The sequence below is a fragment of the Rhea pennata genome, chromosome 3 (assembly GCF_028389875.1).
Source record: "Rhea pennata isolate bPtePen1 chromosome 3, bPtePen1.pri, whole genome shotgun sequence".
Taxonomy (NCBI): Eukaryota; Metazoa; Chordata; class Aves; order Rheiformes; family Rheidae; genus Rhea; species Rhea pennata.
This window is the reverse complement of record NC_084665.1, coordinates 79,009,896-79,029,466: the sequence shown is the minus strand read 5'-3', so window position 1 is coordinate 79,029,466 and position 19,571 is coordinate 79,009,896. Positions and strand designations below refer to the sequence as shown.

General features: G+C 45.7%; 1 protein-coding gene across 1 annotated transcript; it reads right to left on the bottom strand.

The window, feature by feature from the left end:
- Positions 1-8,833: 8,833 nt before the first annotated feature.
- Positions 8,834-16,769, bottom strand: PPIL6 (peptidylprolyl isomerase like 6). The gene is made up of 8 exons (XM_062573075.1): positions 16,686-16,769; positions 16,405-16,500; positions 15,845-16,033; positions 15,132-15,194; positions 14,840-14,987; positions 13,668-13,724; positions 10,537-10,672; positions 8,834-9,052 (listed from the first exon to the last, which is right to left on the bottom strand). The coding sequence occupies exons 1-8, from the start codon at positions 16,767-16,769 to the stop codon at positions 8,941-8,943; spliced, it is 885 nt and encodes a 294-aa protein (XP_062429059.1). The 3' UTR covers positions 8,834-8,940.
- Between the last annotated feature and the right edge of the window lie 2,802 nt (positions 16,770-19,571).

The following is a 19,571-nucleotide window of genomic DNA, read 5'->3' as shown; positions in this document are numbered from 1 at the left end:
TCGACTCCCCCCAACCCCCTTTTCTAGACCTTATTTTGTGGCTTTTAGTTCATATTTGAAAAATAAGGCTTAGTGAATAAGACAGTAGATAATAGTCATTTAAATAAATGTTACCCCAAAATAATCATACGTGAAGTTTAACAATCAGCATGCCACACTTGCATGTTGTCTAGCTGTCTTCTGATTGCTGCTAATAGCTTCAGAATGGGAATAACAGGGAGTTTGAGTAGGTCCCTGGTGGAAAGTCTGTTGGACTAGAGGGGAAATATGGCAAAAAGAAAAATCATCTCGTTACTACCATTTCCAGCTACCCTGAAGAGAGCACCCAGAGAAAGATGTGTGTCTGGGGATCCATCTTCTCTTCCCTGTTAGTCGTTGGGGAGAGTTTTCTCTTTCTGTTTGCTTCCCCCCCCACCTTCTCTCTTTCCCTCTTTTGTTTTTCCCCTAAGGTAACTCAAATCAATATATGCCATTGCAGTGGAGCCAGCAAATAAAAGTGTGTGTACGTAAAGCTGCTTCAGTATCCTTTGTTCAGTGTCAGCCTAGGCAAATGTTGACCAAATGAAACAAAACAAAACGCTCACTGATTTGTGCCCTCTTGTAATAAAGAAGCAATACTGACTGGCTTGTGCCCTCTTGTTGTAAAGGAGGGCCGAGTTAGAGCTAGAAAGTAAGTTTTCATGTTTCCGATGTGAGAAAGATAACCATCAGAATGAAAGGATATGTGACTGATAAAAAACAGAATCAGGAAATTTCTTTCCTATATCTCATTACCATGGAGCTAGACTTGGGCAGTGAAGACAAAGAAGCTGCTCAAGATACCTATATACCTATAGCTTAATTTTCTATTTTACTTTCTTGCCTGAAGGTGTTATATTACCAATACGATATCAGAAACTTCAAGGCACGTTATGGTGTGAGCTGATTAACAGTCTACAGGGCTGCTTGATAATACATGATTTGGACATAAAGCTTTCTGTCAAAGTTCTGTAATGTTACATATTCCCAGAAACAAAGAATGGTTGAGGTTGGAAGGGACCTTCAGAGATCATCTAGTTCAACCCCCTGCTCAAGCAGGGTCACCTAGAGCAGGTTGCACAGGACCCTGTCCAGATGACTTTTGTATATCTCCAAAGATGGAGACTTCACAACCTCCCTGGCAACCTGTTGTGATGCTTCTGCTGGTAGGTAGTGTGCAGAATGGCCAAAGCTTAGCCTACCTATGTGGGAGTCTTACAATGAAAATTAAAAAAAAAATGCAAAGAAAAGTGCAGAAAAAGTAAATTTTGTGAGAGACACCTCTTGGAAGTTGTAGTGAAATATTGGCATGAAATAGCATGAAAAGAGTAGCATGAAACTTTGAAATAGTTGCATGTAAAATAAATAGATGAACAGCATAAAAAGATCCTGCAATTTAACCAGAACTGAAGTGGGCATTGTTTTAGAAGTTTCCTGCTGCTTCCACTTACCCTTCCTGGGCATACGCCTGCAGGGATGTTTATGTCCTTCTGGGACAAAAGCCAAGGATTCCTCCCTGCGATCAGAGCTCAATTCGCAGGATCTCCTGTGATGTCACTAGACCTAAGGCATTATTTGAACTCAGCTGTTCCTTTTTGCAGTTCTTGTGGGTTATCATAATAAATATATTGTGAGCATTCTCAGCAATTAATACAATGTTTTATTTTGCAACTGCGAATGTGCCGGATGCAGGCTTAACATGAAGAATTATAGTTGCTGCAATCTAGAAAACTTTAGTTATCCTGCTGCAATATGAAAGTGTTGGCCTTTTTAGAATGAAAATAAATAGGGTATATGGTAAATGCAAATGATAAAAGACGAGAGTCTGAACAGTGTGCATAAGTATGGAAAAACAGGGAGAAAATGAAGTAGACAATACAATGCAAACAGAAATAAGATTACCAGCAAGGCAAGAATTGCAGCTACCGCTTGTCTTCACAAGCGAGTGAAAACATGTCTATCATGTAATCCTGGGGGCAAGTGGGAATCCAAGTGCATGATAAATGTGGTTTGTCTGTTTTTTCTTAAAGTCAGCATCTCAGGACTTTGTTGAGGAATACAGTCAGCAAGATCATGGCAGCTCTGGTTGTTGTTGTTGGATTTAAAACATCAGATTCATCACTGTATTCATTTTTCATTGCACTGTTATATACTTAGTGGTTAGTGAGGCATTTACCTCTGTTTTGAATGTCAGAACATTTCCTATGGGGAATTCCAAGCACTGCATTACTGGAAATTTATGTAAAGTACTTGGCAAATATGGATAAAAGCTAAGGGTCTGCAGATGTCCATTTTAGGGAAGCACTTTTTAAATGTAAATGCCCAGGAGTCTCAATGAATTGATGCTGGGAAAGATGGAATAACTGGGCTTTCGAAGTGTGGGAGGGTGGTAATGAACAAGATTTTTTTTAGTAGATGATCTGAAAAGAACTTATCATTTTGGTTCCATTTATAAACATTTGTATTCCTTTTCAAAATTACGATTTCACCTCTGTGGAAAGAGAAGTAAGTGCCTGTGAAGTGTAAATAGCTGGTGGGTGGCTAACAAGGAAAACATGCTGTCCTAAGTGGTTTCTGGATGTTTCACACCATTACATAATGATACATGATTAGATTCTGGTGTGCAAAATGGTCCTTCCCATTCAGAATCCTTGTAATCTTTCAAAAATAGTGCTGATACATTGATTCCTGTGTTCAGAGCTTTGTAATGTTAGTTAATCCTTGCATTGTGAGACAGGTATAACATCAGATCCCGCTGCAGAGGTATGTCTGATCAGGGCTGGATGCAGCCCCAAGGCATGTGTGGGAGTTTTGCATGCCGTATTGTATGTCATTTATGTATGCATTTAAGGAAGTTCAGTAATATTTTGAGTGCAGCAGAAATTCTGGGTGGGGATATTAGAATCTGCTCTGTACAGCCCACTTGCCCAACATCCAGGATTTGGGATGTCCAGGTGCTTGGTCCAGCCAGGCCGCTGCCTGTCCCAAAATCCTAGGATAATGCACAGCTCCACTGGTTGCTGCTGGGTGCATACAGGCTGCTGCCCCACTTGCACAAGTGGAGCTACACATGTGCACCCCACCCCACCACGAGGCCACACCCGCATCATGATGTGAGCAGCGCTCCCACCCTTGGCTCGCACAAGCCGCTGCGTGTTCCTGTGCTCTGGGAAGGGGGCAGGGGGCATCTGCAGCCCCTTTATCCAGCTCACAGGACGGAAGCTGGACACTTCTGTGCAGTGGAGTAGCATCCGCAAGTGTGGATGTCTGAGTCCCACCAAGTAGCTTGCAAATCATGAATTTACAAATTGTTCATAGCTGTCCATGGAGCCAAATAGTAATATTTATGAGCTTCTGAATGTGATCTGGGAGAAACACTGCAAATGGGCACAGGCACTTTGGTCCAAGAAGGTAGAAAATCACAGGCTCACAATCCAAGGACAAGCTTGAGACTATGCAGAAAGAGGGAATTTTGAATTACTGCCTTAGTTATTAAAAGAGAAGTGCTAGAGGGGAACGTGGAGATTTAAAAGAAGTGTGAAGTGTTGTGACAAAGAGCAGACCAAGATCAACATATCTATAAAACAGTGTCTGTTTTATACATACCATTGTTTAGTGAAAGTGTCGAACTCCTTGGTGCAGGAGGGGGGAGGAAGCCTCAAGCAAACATGACACTATTCTTTAATAGGTTTTTAGATAAAACATCTTTTGACAAACAAACATGGAATTTCTTGGTGAACAAGCTGCTGGGCCAGGTAAGCTGTGGCCTTTTCGTGTAGCTTACACACGCAGCCCCTGCTTCTGGAAAAAGGTACGTCAGTATCAAATAGTGATAGCCGAAAAATATTGAATAGTCAGAGACCAGAACATGATGTCTTGTGTTGGAAAAAAAAAAAAAAAACAGCAGGAAGGTAGTCAGAGATAGAAAATTACAGGGAATTGTCTTACACTGAGCTTCCCCCGTATCCTCCTGTTAGGGTTGGGTGAATTCACCTTGTAATGGAAGAGGAAGCATGAATCACTTTGACACTCTGTGGCTCTGTGATGGTCTCAGTAGACTTGCAGGTGGCCAAGGTGGACATCCTCTGCCCCTAACCTGTAATTCAGTCCCTTGACAGATCTTGACAGGTCAGAGTAGCTCCATGTTGCAGAGACTATCCCACGGGCATGGGGTATTCAGAGGTTTCTGGTCTGAGAGATAACCAACCTCCTAAGAGGATTTACAAGTCCTGGGCAGGTTTCTCCACTGACCTGTTCTATTCTTCTGCACCTTTTCCTGGAAAATAAATAAGCTCTCAGTTGACAGCAGCAGCTACTCAGCAAGATCTGTTTTAAAGTTATTGTGCAGAAGAGTCTTGGTTTAGTTACCAGCCTCCACTTCCAAATCATCTGCGTTTCCAGCGGCATCATGTCCCACAGCCAGAAGTACGGTTGTCAGCTTTGGGCAGACTGCACACATGCCTCTGATGAAAATGCCCACTGGAAAAGAGATCTCAGGCACTTCACCATTTTTTAGGGAGCTTTCAGGCTCAGCAGCCTCTTTGTCTCATGGAAAAGGTACTCCTTCTTTAGCAGCCAGGGAAAACCTGTGCTGTTGGGGAAATTGAGAGAATTGTTATGGGAATCACTGTGTGCCTCATTTTTTATGAAATGGGAAGATAATGTCTTGTTGCAAGCTTTATGTTACAAGGGCTGTTGTTTTATCCAATTTTCACACTGTTAGCAAATTTTTAGAAGGGAAAAATGCTTCAGTTTTCTGTAGTGTCTCAGCCATTGGAAATCTACTTTAACAGGAATTTCTCTTTCACCAAGTCTTTTTTCAGCCTTTCAGGAATGGTTGGGTAGCTCTATGCTTTTAGCCTAAGGCAAGGCAAAAGAGATGTCAAGGAAAGAAAAATGAAAGGCAATACGATAGGCAAGATGTAGCAGAAGGAATAAACTTTTCACCTGCACAGCAAGAACCAACCACAGAACAAGGTCAGACTGATTTAAGTAATAAAAATAAGGTTAATGTTTAGATTGAGTCTTCCTGAAACAGGATGATAAATTAACTACATCCACTTAAGCATATCTATACTGTGCAGCTTCCTCCTGGCGAGTATATAAAACAGAAGTGGGCTCTGGCAGGTGTCAGGGCTGGAGTGCGCTCTCCTGCTCCTAGGAGTTTAGATGTGTGCTCAAGGCCAGCAGCTGATAAAGAGCCCAGAAGCCTTGACCAGCCTGGGAGCGCTTCAGGAAAAGGCTGGACGAGGCCCCAGCAGGGGCTCCCCGCTTTCCCCGGGAGCTGCCTTCCCTTGAGCAGCAGCCAGCCTCGCTGCGCCCTGACACATCTGAAACCTTATCAGAATTACAGTATCATGACTCTATTAAGTTTGTAAAATCATACCACTTCGTATTTTCTTCATGCAACAACTGTATTACATTATTGTGATCCTCTTCATACATTGCGAGTTGAGATCTGTAAAGTTCTTTTAAAATCAGTAGTTCAGAACACTTTTTTTCTCCTAGAATTAGTGCCTGGAACTCTTGTTTCTAACTTATGTCTAGAGGTCAACAGTATTTTAATGAATGTTGCCCAGGCAATAAATATATAAATGATAATAGCAGAGTGCTGTAGCTATGATGGTCTAAGAAGATAAATGAGGCAAGATTTGTAGGAAGATGAAAATACTGTCTGAATCCCACTTGATACAACTAAAATAAACAGAGGTACTGTGGAGGTCACAGGACTTGCCCACATCAGCACAGAGTACCTACATAGCACATGCTAATAATTCCCATTGACCTTGGTAAAGCCCTGATTCAGATTCAGAAACCATCTGATCTCAAGTTGGTAAACTACATTGTAGCTTATGATTTCATGCTCCAGCTTTCATTTCATGGTTACTTGAATTAGTTAAGAGTAGTTGGAGCCTACTGTCCATATTTTGTTAGCACACAGTCCTTGCACTTTTCACACATACTTTCTTCTAAATGAAGAAAATAACTTTATGTGTTATTTTCTGAGGAATTCTTTCATCTTTTTTTAGGCCAGTTTCTAAGAGCATTTAATAGGAGTTTTTTCTGGAGTAAGAAGCTCAGCATAAAATGCTAACAAAGCAATACTCATATCAATTTTTTTCCCACAGCAGTGACACATCACACAAATAAAACACTGTAATCCAGTAAGATAATAGTTTTCTCAGGATGCCTGTTGCTGCCATCTGCTCTTTGCAGAGGGAGTTTTTGTATATGGTTGCAGGGGAAGGGAACTCCTCCAAACCAGCAGCTGGCAATAGACGTGTTCATCTCACCATCTCCAGGCTGACACTGAATTTCTGAGCCCTTTGGAGACCCCTTCGTGTGCCTTGGGACTTGCGAGTCCCCTGGGATTTTTGCACGCTCCACTTCTCAGGACTGGCTCTCTCAGAGGAGACAGTTTGTACCAAGTCACTCAATTAGAGATGCAGGTAACAAAAGAAAATACAGCACACAACCTATTTTTGGATTAAGTGATCGAGATTCTTTCTTTATTGTTTCACTGTTCATCACCTAGAGCTCCTTCAGCATGTTTGACTTGCAGCAACGGGGGAACCAGGGCTGAGACACTCACTCTGCCTCATCACTATGTCTGAAATTCAAATCGTTTCCTGGCTGTCTTCTCCTCTTCTCGTCATTACGTTTCCTGTGTGGTGCAAATCCAGCTGGGTGTCCCATGCCCGGCCACCCTGTTCCGCACCCGGGCACGGGGACACGGGGTGCAGCTGCCCTGCCACGGGCCGCTGAGCCCACAGCTAGTGCTGCTCCTGCCTTCCACCGACAGGCACCGGCATTTCCTGTGTCCCCCTAAAGAGGCAAAAGCTGAGCTCTTGCTGACTATCTCTTTATGTAAGCTTTCGCCGGAGGATGCTCACTGAGGGAACACAGCCTACTAAAAATGCGTATGTATTTTGGTAAGGGAAACATGTCTGCTTACTCTAGGCAGATCATGTTGCAGAAGACAGGTAGGCACAACGTAACAAATTATTTTCCTTTAAATAATAAATCAGTTAATTGCTCTCTTTTAGCATTGTCTCCTTTGATCTGCAGAACTAAAATTTACTTTTCTCTTTAAGCATTTGATCACCATTTAAAACTCCTGTGAAAAGAAAAAAACACTAATCTTCATCCTAGTGCTGCATTCCTAAGCCATATCCTTTCACAGCAAATACATGTCTCTCATTTTTGTGAAGAATAACTTGCCAGGAAATACATTATTTTCTGAAGGAAATACCTCCACATATTTTCATCTTTGCTACCAAACTATGAAGTGAAAATAATTATTCCGTACTGGGATATATAACCCATATGGCTCATTATGGGCTTTTCTATAGGCAATTGTTTTGAAATTCTCCTACAGAAGACTTAGTTCCTATACAGCAGTATATGTATAGATTTCAGAATGCATTAGAAAATAAAACACCCCAGAAATAAAAATATGTTAAAAGCTCCTTAGCTAGTTAGTTACAGACACATTTCAGGTTAAAGAATCTCTTTGTTTTGTATCATAAGAAAGAAGAACCTAAATCCCCTTGAAAATTAAGATGATTTCCATTCTCATTCAAAGCATGTGAGGTTCACTGTATGTCTATGTCCTCTTCAGGCACTAAGTTAAACATTTGCCAAGTAATTTGTTAAATTCATTCCCATTTCAAAAATAAACTTAAGCACATTACTTAGATTTCATGAAATTCATGGGCTTAACCCCAAACCAAATTAGGTCTCAATATTTTGCTATTTCAGTCTTTTCCACGTTATCTTCACCCTGTTTTGTGGATTTTAGTGGCTCATACACTAAGCTCAGCGCAGGAGTAAAGGTCACTCAGGATTGCTCTGGCAAGAGAGGAGAGACTTGTAAACTGATAGTGTCTGCATAGCCCTGACACAGCATGATTTCGTGCTCTGTCTGCATCCAAGCCTGACGAATGCTCCTTCCTTTGAACTTCCAATATGTACTTTGTTACGCCTTCTCTTTCCAGACTGCATTTTCATTCCCACAAGCCTTCCAGTCTATTAATGCTCATCTGTCATCCTCTGCTGGAACGATCGATGCCCGAGCGCTGCACGATGCATTAGAGACAGCATCTATCTCAGAAATCACTTATCTGACACTGGCAATCAGCTGTGTATTATACACTTGCATCTACATTTAACCTTAACATTTCCTGTTTTGGAGTAATTTTATAAACAATATTTTTCTCCATTTTGGTGGAAATAATCACTTTAAATTTTGTTGTTTGATACTGTGTGTCAAAACTAGTTACTCAAAAGTTAGACCTGCTCTGATATTCCCTGGCTTTAGCCTGGGAACCTGATTTCAAACGTGTTACTTCTGGTTTCTCGTGGGCAGTGCAAGACCAGATGTATGACATTCAAGAAGTGTGAGTCCTGCAAACACTTTTTTCCTTTCCTCTGAGAGGTCTGAGCTACCATTATCCAGCCTGCATTTGGTATCTGAGCTGCGCTGAACAGGCCTGGCAGGGCCTTTGCACGCTGAATGACGTGCTGTGCCGTGGAGATTGGGGTAGGAGCAAGATTTTGCGAACACTTAAATTTATCTTTAGAGGTGTGTATCCATCAATCAACCTGTACTTTGCTGTACATGCATTTTGTCATATTTGCTTGTCATAATATACTGTCACTAGGTAATCATGTTATCAGAGTCTTCTGTAAACTGCAAGACTGGCTCTGGGATATACCCACAGGTCCCTTTGGGTACTCATGTGAAGGTGTTTTTAACAAGCTACGAGCATTTTTTTAAGTCAAAGGAATGATTCCAAAAACTTCATGTGTGCAAGAGGTGCTTTTATTTTTGACTTGTTAAGTAAAAGCTTTCAAACTCTGTAAAAAACAAACCAGAAAATAGCAGTCTACCTTTCTGCATGAAGGAAAACTGGCTTGTAATCATGGCTCAAAGACCCCACATTTAATGATCTTACATTCTTCAACAGGCCTTTCGTTATACGTGGACACAGCTTCCAGTTTCTGAAGAGTCTCTGTGCCCTCAATCAGTTGCCTACAGTAGGGGAAAAGTATGACGACAAGGATATAGTCACGATTTGTGGCACTTGCTGCTCACTGTTTCCTGGCGGGGGGGACACTAGCGCGACTCTCGTGGGCCTTCCCCAAGTTTTTGGTCCCGCTCTGGCTTTTCCTGCCCCTCTCACCCCCCCAGGCATAGCTCGAGCCTGCACAGCCGAGGAGCCTGGAGAAGGTGCACCGTGCTACGTTAAAGCTCTGCAAAGGCCGAGTTAAATGTGCGTGATTTAACAACAACAGCAACAGTGTAGGAGGGCTAGAGAATTCAGGCTGAATGCTGGAAGATGGAGAAATGCTTTGATAATTCCTCTGTGAAGCCAGCGACACCATCTGCCTTGGCTGCCTCCACTGTGGCACCTGGCCCAGGAGCCGTGGCTGCAGCCTGTTTCTGATGCTGGGCTACAACAAAACCACGTCGTGGTTTTCCTACCAACAGGCTGCATCCGCTTTGCCCTTTAAAGAATCATTCCTCCCAAGGGAATGGCAAAAGCCATCGGCTCTTCATCAGATAGTCACTAGTTAGCATTTTAGAATAAAGTACTATGGCTTTGTGCAGCCACATTTGTTTAAAGAAATAAGCATTGCATCAGTTCCTCCAACTAGAAACGGTGTGACTTTTGAGGAGGCAGAAGACCAGCCAGAGTGGAGGGTGAGGACATCAGCAGGATGGAGCCTCGCTGTCCTCGTAAGAGGCTCACTGCTCCTCCAGGACTGATCTCCCTATGGCTAAGGTTTATGTGGGCCTGTTGTAAGCTCAATGCTCTCGTTTCCTGTGCCTTTCGGATTACACGGAGCCGGTGTTAAGGCGATACTTGAGGCAAATGTCACTTATTATGAATATATCTAGATAGAATATGCTTTTGGGTTGTTCTCTGTAGGTTAGATAGATAATAATTTTCACTTCCTTTTAAAATGCTGTCTTTCTCCGTAATGTGGTTACATGGAAACTCCACTGCAAATTTCTTTCTATGTGGTAATATGTACATATTTTTATCCCTTTATATCAAGCAACAGCTTGGCCCAAAATCTTCCCTATTATATTCCTAAAAGTCTAAAAACTTGAACAGGGCCAGCTCTATACGTCAAGTTACTGAGAACAAACTGTTAGCACATATTGGCTAAAATAAAATTTTTCAGCTCCTCAAGGCAAATCAGAGGCTGAAGGCGTTTGCTCAACACTCCCCTGTCCTGCAGGGCACACCTTTGTTTGACAGGCAGAAACACGTAGGCTTGGCCCTGGGAGCTGCCATGGCTTTGCCAGAGGATTTCCAGCTCAAGCAGGTCAGGCCAAGGCAGAGAGAGGGAGGAAAGGTGTCACCAGGTACTTTAAATCCATCCTATCCGTGGCCAGAGATGACCACCTTGCAGCTGTCGTAAGGGTTTCACGGACCTCCTGGGTGGCAATGTCCCTGGGTAACACCATTGACAGGCTGAAGCAATGGCAAACTTGTGCATACATACCCAAAAGCCACGTGTTTTTTGTCCAGGTAGGGAGCTGGATGGAGGGTGATGTAGAACTGCGAGCCGTTGCTGTGGCGGCCCTTGTTGGCCATGCCCAGGATCCCTCTTTTGCTGTGACGGATGGAGAAGTTTTCATCTAGGAAAAAGAGTTCATTAATAAGTAAAAGGTAATTGTGTTGCTTCCTTTGCTTGTAGTCACTATTACAGCTCCCTTTCATTTCCTTCCTGCCCTGTCTCACTTTCCATCTCCTTTTCCTGCATCAGTCTCCTATCAACCTGTCCCACACGAGTGAAGTCACTCTTGGGTTTGAATCAACGTCCTTCCCAGAAAGTGTTTCCCACTACTGTGTTGTTCTCAAGCCAAGAAACGAACAGATGAAAATTATTCATGAAAAAAATGCTCTAGGTATTTCTGAACACTGGAACAGCAGCAATGGTCCCTCCCCTCCCGTGTCCTCCTGCAACATCTCTCCTGCAGGAGCTCAGGGCATTTATCAGGATGGTTCCCTGAGGCTACTTAGGATTATCCCTACTTTAGAGATGATCCCCCCATGCTTGTCTCTGGGGGATGACGGCCAGAAGCTGATCCCTTCCCTTGCATGGCTGGAATCCCAGCTACGAGAGAGTGAGCGAGGGACACAGATATGAGGGTGCCAGCAGGGCCAGGGATGCCTCCCTGCACTTCTGGTCCCCAACACAGCGCTCGTCACACACCGAGCCGTCCAGACCCCATACAACTCTCTGCAGGCTTGAAGGAAACTATGGACTTTTTTTCAATTTCATTTTTTCTGATTTTGGGGGGGTTATTTTTGCCCTGTTTGTGTGCCCTTCTCAGAAACCGATTCATAAGGATGATAATTAAATTTTAACTGACAACTCCCCCAACGCTGACTTGTGGATTGCAAAATGACTTCAACTGTCTAATTTTGGAGCAGGGTGCTTTGTACTGTGACATGACACTCCAGGCCAAATGGTTCTCCATAATTACCTCAGTACTGTGAGCTCATTACAGTAAAATGTAGTTGCATCCCATTAATTTCAGCAAGTATTGTGGTGAATGGACACATGCCAAATGTGGAGTTTCACAGAAAACTGCCGTCTGACAGAGGCATCTGTCGCTGTTTTCCGATATTGAAGATATTTGTCCTTTGCCCTCAATGTAAATAGTTTGGTGGGAAGCACTAGGAAAACAATCTAAGTCTTAAATTAAAAAAAACGCATAGCTAAGTGAACACCTTTGTAAAGGATTAAAAGCAACATATAGCTTTTAATTAAAAGGGGTGAGGGGGAAGGATTGGCAGTCTTCTATTTTGACACATCAGCATTTGTATTGTGTGCAATATGGGCAATGAAATCTTTACAGGGACATTTTCAGGGTTGAGGGATTCCAAATTAAACCTATCCTAAAATGACATTGCTTATGTGCTTTTGAAATGTGTCACCTGCCTGCACTTCAGCTCTGACAGCAGTAAAAACCCCCAACCCTTTCAGCATCTTTCCTTGGTGCCGGATGAGTAGCACAAGCTTTGTCTGGAGAAGAAGCTGGGAGCAAGAGTGGCTCTCGAAATTTTAATGTCCGTGCTGTTACTAGCTTTCTGGGTGACCATAAAGCAAATCTGCTCTTGGCCCCGTCTTCGCCTGTGCAGGGGGTAGCCGTGGGAAGTGTCCCTTCATTAATTGCATGTGGAAACATACTGTAACACTCTATCCATCAGCCTGTGGATCGATGCTGCAGTCGAGGGCCACGTGCAGACCCAGGCTGATTTTATATTATTTTCTATTAAATGCAGATGGTTCCACCCCAGGGGTGAGTTGCTGGGAGAAACTGCAAGAAGCACAAGATGATGTGCAGGGGTGCCCACAGTGCAGCCGGAAAAGGGAATTCCCCATTTTAATCTCGTTACTGTTGTCTGCATTGCAAAAAATTTAACAGATAGTCCTAATTTTTCCCCAATAATTGGTAATTTTCTCTGTAAGCATTTTACATCCTGAGAGCCCATCTGTTGCTACTGCAGGAGTTTTGTTGTCAAGGAAGTAACACCTTTTCCCTCCTTCCTACCCTCTTCAGCGTGCAGTACCTATTGCCTGTGGGGACTCAAAAAAAAGCCCGCAGACACTTGTCCCATTTTCCTGCCTGTCAGCACAGCACTTCAGCAGGGCCAGGCCGGGGACAAGGTCCTGTCCAAAAAGTTTTATCAGCCTGGTTGTTATTTGCTTGGTCCCAGGGCCTCAAGGTGAGAGTGGCCTCTCCTCACTCATGTAGGCTCTTAAATGTCTTTGAAAATAAAGTTTTCAGCCACACTTGGCATTTCTGATCTCACTGTTGGCTGCTGCCCAGTCTGCTCAAACGTAACACTGTTTGTGACATTGGCAGGAAGAAAGCTTTTATATACGAGAATATAAATCAGTTTCCAAAGTGCTTTACCTGTCATAAACCGTCTTTATGGGCAGCATTTAATCTAAACAGAATATCCCAAATGTCTGTGCCAATTATAGGAGTTGTTTTTCTTAAATATTGCATTTTATAACATTCTTTTTGCTTTACATTTTATTGCCTTATATCAGTATGGGGGAACATTCAATGTTAAACTTACCTCACGTTTCTCATTTCTTGACTTTCATAGTTTCTTTCTCAGTTTAGTGAAATTTAGAAGCAATTCCACTTAGATCAGCAGAGTCACGTAACTGATGGCAGTGGCCTCTGAGATGGGCCGAAGCCCTAAAGCTGCCTAAGTGCCAGCAAATCTAGAGCTAAAACTGATTTCTTTACTTTAAACATATTTAAACAAGTGCTATCAGATATCTGGAGATCTATAGTTAATCATAGCACTTTGCATTTCTAAAGCCCTTCCACAATCATCAGTATTCACAGTTTTTCATTTGAAGGAAATAGGTGGCTGGCCATGAGCTGTAATTTAGACAAGATAAATGGACACAGATTTGGAGAGTAGAGAGTCAGACACAGTGCATCAGAGGCAAGCCTTCTATTGCTAATAGAAAAGGTTGAAAATTAAAGCATTTCCTTCAAGGAAATAGAAGTCTCAGGTTATCCTGAGAATCACGTCAGATGAATAACCTGGCTTTTGCTGAAATTTGAGATTTTGGACAGTGAGCTAATTCAGGAAACATACCTTCAAAGGTGGGACCATAAATTGATTCTCCTTCGTCTCCCTTTCCAGCTACTATGTCTGTAAAGCAGATAAAAGCAGCAATCAGAATTCAGGTTTCTCATGGGCTTAACCAACACGCTCGGGGGGAAGGATGCCTGTCGGAGGGAACATGCTTAGGGCAAGGAAGGTGCAAATAAGGCTGTGGTATTATGGTGAGTTAAGGCTAATAGCTTATCTGAGGAAGAGGATTTGGTGAAAGAGAAGTTCCTGCTGAAGCAGATTTCCAACGGCTGAGACACTACAGAAAACTGAAGCATCTCTCGGTCTTCTGTTTTTTTTTTGTTGTTGTTTTTGTTTTTTGGGGTTTTTTTTGAGAGGGTTTAAAGAAACCTGTCTTTGTTACTTACACATAGGGGTACACTGGTTAGATTAAGGTTAATCCCCTACAGTAGCAAGCTTATAATTTCAGGTTGCTTTTACAGACTGCATAAACATCTGCATGGTTATTTGCAGAAAGCAGAAAGCGTATCTTCAACGCTGAAACTGAGGATGGACTCGAAGTGCTCACATTTGGAGCGGGCAAGACAAACATGGGCAAGGCACACGGGCAGATAAGACAGATGACAAGCTGGAAAGAAGTACGGAGGAAATCTCTTCCGGCACGCCTAAGCGTCTGCTTCCCTGGGGAGGGCGGACAGGTCGCGTGATTAGTCATTTCCGACGTCTTTCTCCTCAGTACATAGTACCCAGCTCAAGGCGTCGTCCTGATGTTCAGATACCTTCCCGAAACATTCGCAGCGTCTGACGCTTGGCCAAGTGCCTCCGTAAACTAAGCTCTCCATAAAACAAGCAGCATGTTTTTCCTGTGTATATTGTTAGTGTTGTAATGTTTTCAATTAGTTTCCTAATTACTTACCACGGATCTCTTGAAGAAGTCCCAAATAATTAGAAAAAGCAAATTAGCCACACTTTTCCTGTGATTAGAAAACGAGGTGGCTAAAAGAGAAAATGTTTTCCCATATATATATATATATATATATATACACACACACAAATTTAGAGCTTGTCCTGCAGAGATTAGCTACGTCATGGAGTTCAGTTTTGTTTTCTTGGGTGAAGACCGTTACTCGCGCGGATCATCCCACCCCACTTCTGCAGGAGTTCAGACGTACTCAGGACATTTGGAAACGCACCTCCTCCTTGGATCCATCCGTTTTTTACTATTCGATGAAAGACGGAATTTTTGTAAGTGAGCTCGAGTCCGCTGGAAGACGACTTTCCGCCCCCTGTACACAAAACGCGGAAATTCTCACACGTTTTGGGACACGCATCAGAAAAGAGCTGCAAAATGAGGGGGGGGGGAAATACGTGAAGTTCGTAACTGACCTCAGCTGGCCAGTTTTCTGTTCCCCTCTTTTTTTGGGCAATTAAAGCACAGCATTCGGTCTATTTGTTCTTTGCTTTTTGCTCCTCTCTGTGACATACCTCAAATAAAAGCGTACCGACGGGCTCTTCCCGAATGGCGATATCCAAGTACACAAACACATGCTGTTTAAAGCACAAAAACAAATCCAGCGAAATAAAGGCCCGTGCCCAGTTCAACAGCCGCTGTCGTAACTCAAGCCCCAGCCTCGCCGCCCCCAGTGAACGGCCCCGGAAAACGCCCGTGGCGTAGTCAATACCGAACAACGCAGTTTCTACTGTTTTGTTTAACTAAAAGACAGAGAATGTCTCCCTTCGTTTTGGGCAGGGAAATGTGCCGCGGGCGTCTGAGCTGCTCACTGATCACTTCCTGAACGTGGCAACCTTACTAAAACCAACTGATAGTTTATCTTTTTAAAATTAGTTCCTGTCCCAGCCTCTCCCACAAAATCCCCTCATTCTTCTTTGGGAACGAGCATGAAACTTGCTTGAAAGCAGCCTTTCCCCCCCCCTTCTCGCTCCTCCCCTGCAGCTCTCCCACTAGCTGCTGAGAAAAAAAAAAATAGCCTCTTCTTCTGTATTCCTCGGGAAACGAGGAATACAGCCTCCCCCGGCTCGTCTCACCCTTTTCCGCAACTGGAAACCCCGACGGCCGCGCTTGCTCCCGCCGCGCTCGCTCCCTCCCTCCTCGCTGCGGTGGCTTCCCCCCCCTCGCCCCAGCTTGGTGCCCACTTACAAACCTCACCCACCTCTCACAGCGGAAGAGCGTTACCTGCCTGGCTATTTTTCATGTATTTGGTGCAGAAGTCCTCCGTAAGCGCTTGGTACAGCGCCGGGGAGGTAAAGTCGCGGTGGTCCCACTCGCGGGAGGCCCAGCGCAGCAGCCGCCGCTCGTCGCCCAGCAGCCGGCCGCCCGCGAAGCACATCACGGGCGCCTCGTAGGCCCACGTCTCCCCGCGCAGCTCCTGCGGCGAGAGCAGCGCGCCCGGCTCCATCCACGGCGCCAGGAGCTTCGCCGGGGGCAAGGCCGCGGCCGCGCAGCCCGGCCGGTCTGCCCGCGACGGGGGTGGGATTTTTTTGGGGGGGGGAGGGTGGGGGTGAGAATTGAGTAATTGCAACTCGAGGTGCTCTGCAAGCCGGCACCTGCTCTCCATTAGAGAAATGCAGTTTTCTAACCATCCAGGTGGGAAAAGCGCCCGGAGACCCGTGTGCCGCCTACACGGGTCTCTGCGGACAGGCAAACGACCGGCGATGGGAAAGGAGCGCCCCGAAACAGGCCGCAGCGGGGGGCTGCGGCGACGGCGGCGACAGGGGTCCGGGCAAAGGAGCATGTTACCTTCTTCTTCTCCTGTAAATATTCATGCCAGGCAAACTCAAACAGAGGACGTATGACAGGGTCTGCAAACTTGCTTGGAAACTTCATCTTCAGAGCCTAGATTTTCAAGGTAAAGCCAGAAACAAACAAATAAGTAAAAAAATTTGCTTACAAGCATATTGTAAGCGATACAATTCCTCCACCCCATACCCTATCCCGGTTTGTATCCCCCCACCCCCACCCCAGCTAGCTGCGCCCGGAGCCGCGCTGTAACCCAGGCAGCCCGGCCCGGCCGCCTCTACCTCCGCCGTGCCCTTGGCCACGTGGAAAGCCACGTCCCGCAGCAGCCCCACCACCTCCAGGCGCAGCGGCGCCTGGGGGGCCATGGCCCCAGCGGCCCCGACAGCTCCGGCGGCCCCGGCGGCCCCGGCTCGGCGGCAACGCGGTCGCCCCGGCGACGCGGTTGCTTCGGGAAACGCGGTGGGAGCCGCGTCCAGGCGGAGCCGCAGCCGGAGCCGCAGCCGGAGCCGCAGCCGGAGCCGCCGGGCCGGGCTCTGCCTTTGCAAGCTGCAGCGCAGCATCTGCACCCCGCACCAGCCTCCCCCCGCACCCTCCGCTTCCCCCTTAGTGCTTCAGCGCTCCCCGAGCCTCACGTCGGGATTTTTCAACCGTCTGGAAAGCAACGAGAGTCTCTCTTTTTTTCCTCCCAAGGAAAGGCAAACTGGGCTACGCCGGGAGCCGGGAGCGCAGGCCTTTCGGGAGCTGGTCTCCAGCAGGCCGAGCCCAGGCTGCAGGACGCAGCCCGAGCGCGAAGGCTTCGCCTGCGTTTACGGCTAGCCGCGTACGCCGAGCAGAAAGCGTGGGAGGAAGCTAGCACCAGCCCCGCTCCCCTCGCTCGGGGACGCTCCGGCATCTCCGCGTTTGCTTCCCCTTGCTGGATCTTTCCCCTGCAAACGTATTTGCAGCGGGCGCAGCGACCCCGCGGCAGGCTGCTTCCGAAGGTTCCTCGCCGCAGTCACCGTGCGGGCGCGGGCGAGGCCCGAGGGATCCTTAGCGCTGGGTTTCGTTGCACGCTTTGGTCCGGCTGAGGCAATACCCAAACCTGCCCCCGTCGGGCGGTCCAAGAGCTCCCGCAGTCGGAGGGCGGTTTTAGGTCTCCCGCCTCGCGTCTCCCCGGCCCGGGTGTTTGCTTTTTTCACACAGATCTAATCAGGCTGAGACTCCGTGAGCAGTCTGATGCTGTTAGATCAGTTTAGTCAATCTGGTGCGAGTTTTTGTATGCTAAAGGCGTGCCTGCTCGGTGGCGATGACCCGACCCGTCTCTGTGTTTGCTGAATTGCGTCGTGCGGCGAAAGCAGAGGACGTTGCAGGAAGGGCTTCCGAGAGCTTTCTGCCGGCGGGCACTCCTTCTCGTTGGGAAGTTAAACTCGTGTCTGCAAACAGATACAAGAGCCACGGATGAAGTTACTGACTGCCTTTCTCTTTCTTTTCTTTTCTTTTCTTTTTTTACTTCCTTTTAGGTGTGACGAATACAACCCTGGTGTGAAGCCCTGACCTGAAGCTCGGGGAGAGCGTCCTGAGATCCTTCTTGCTGCGATTTCTGCTTTCATCACAGGACGTAGCTTAGCGCAGAGGTACAGCTACGGGAGACAAACCTTGCCTTTAGCAGATCCAAATTGCCCTTTTAGCATCTTGAAATCCTCTTACGGACAAGGCGGCGTTCGTTCAGACACACGCGCGCTGGGTGGCTGAGAACAAGCCTAGGCTTGAGCTACCTCCAAGAAGCCGCCGCGTTGAGCTACAGCTGCTTTTTCTATGCTGTGGTTAAACACCGAAGGAGAAAGCTGGTTTCTTCCCCCTGGGCAGAGCAGCATGACTCTTCAGTGGCCCTAATTTTAGCAGCGAGACCGTATGGCTCCAGCTATGGCCAATGATTTCTATGGCAGCCTTAGGTAAACTCAAAAAGAGAAGCAACAAACCCAGAGTGGAATATGAAAATAAGTAGCACTCCAGAAAATACTCTTTTAGATACCTATTTCTCCTCTATGCCCACATATTTTTAGCTTGAAACAGATTAATACAACTGAAGTTTATTAGGCCTTTTAAAATGCCTCCTTCCTCCCTTTTGCGTTGTAAAGCGTATTAAAACCATAGCAATATCAACTGCATATTTTTTTTCAAAAATGCACTGACGGATATAGTTCCCAGTCTTGCCTGGATTTACACACAAGTTCTGTTCCCAACATTTAATTTATTCTGTACATGCATATATATCAGGCTCCTGTTATTCCATTTTCTTAAATGCATATATAAGTATCTATCAATCTATCTACCTATCTGTCTATATATCTCTATATATCTGTTCTTACTGCTTACAGATAATTTCTAGGTGTGGAAATTCTTACTGCCATGGAGGGACAAGAAAGGGAACTAATGACAAACACGCTGCTTTTTCTCCTCCTCCTTTTAAATTAATAGCAAAAAAAAAAAAAAAAAAAAAAAGTAGTCAAACAAGCATAATATCTCTAGCTGTATAGGACTGTTTTCTAAAATTTTATGATGGACTTTTTTTCTATCCATTCTTTTTTTCTCTTCACTTTTTTCACGTCACTTTGTAATCCAGCTAACATTAAAATCTGTTGCATCAGTTGGCTGGCAGCTGTCAGAAGCATTAAATGCCAAAATACTAGGCTGGGTGGCGGGGCCGGTTCCCGCCCTCTCCGTTAGCTCTCTGAGACAGCGTGATGCTGTTTGCCCGCTCGTCCGCGGGGTTTTGATCGGCGGCGGTGGGTTGCTGGCGGGCAGCGTTTCCCGGGAGGTTTGCTCACGCAGCTCGCGGCTGGCTCGGCGGCGGTGGGGACGCTGCGCGGTGTTAATTTGGGGAAGAGCGAAGATTACAGAAGGCGCAAGGTGATGGGCAGTAAACGCGAAAGCTGCTGCCGAAACCCCTCCGGAGGCAGCGCGGCTGGCTTCCGCGGAGCCGAGCCGTTCTCCGAGGGGCGCGCGCCCGGCGCGGGGCACGAGGCGGTTTGCTCGGAGCGGTTTGCTCTCGCCAAAACTCTCCACCTGGCAGCACCTGCTGCCATGCCATTTCAGTTCGTTTTGGTCCGTAATAGCTTTTTCTCAAAGAAACCGAGAAAGAGAACAGAAAGGCAGATTGGATTAATTAAAAAAGAAAGTGATTAGAG

Coding starts and splice junctions, on each gene's coding strand:
- PPIL6 (XM_062573075.1), bottom strand. CDS start 16,769: ATGGCCCCCCAGGCGCCGCTGCGCCTGGAGGTGGTGGGGCTGCTGCGG. Junction 16,501..16,685: donor TGGCCAAGGGCACGGCGGAG/GTAGAGGCGGCC, acceptor TTGAAAATCTAG/GCTCTGAAGATGAAGTTTCC. Junction 16,034..16,404: donor ATTTACAGGAGAAGAAGAAG/GTAACATGCTCC, acceptor CTCTCGCCGCAG/GAGCTGCGCGGGGAGACGTG.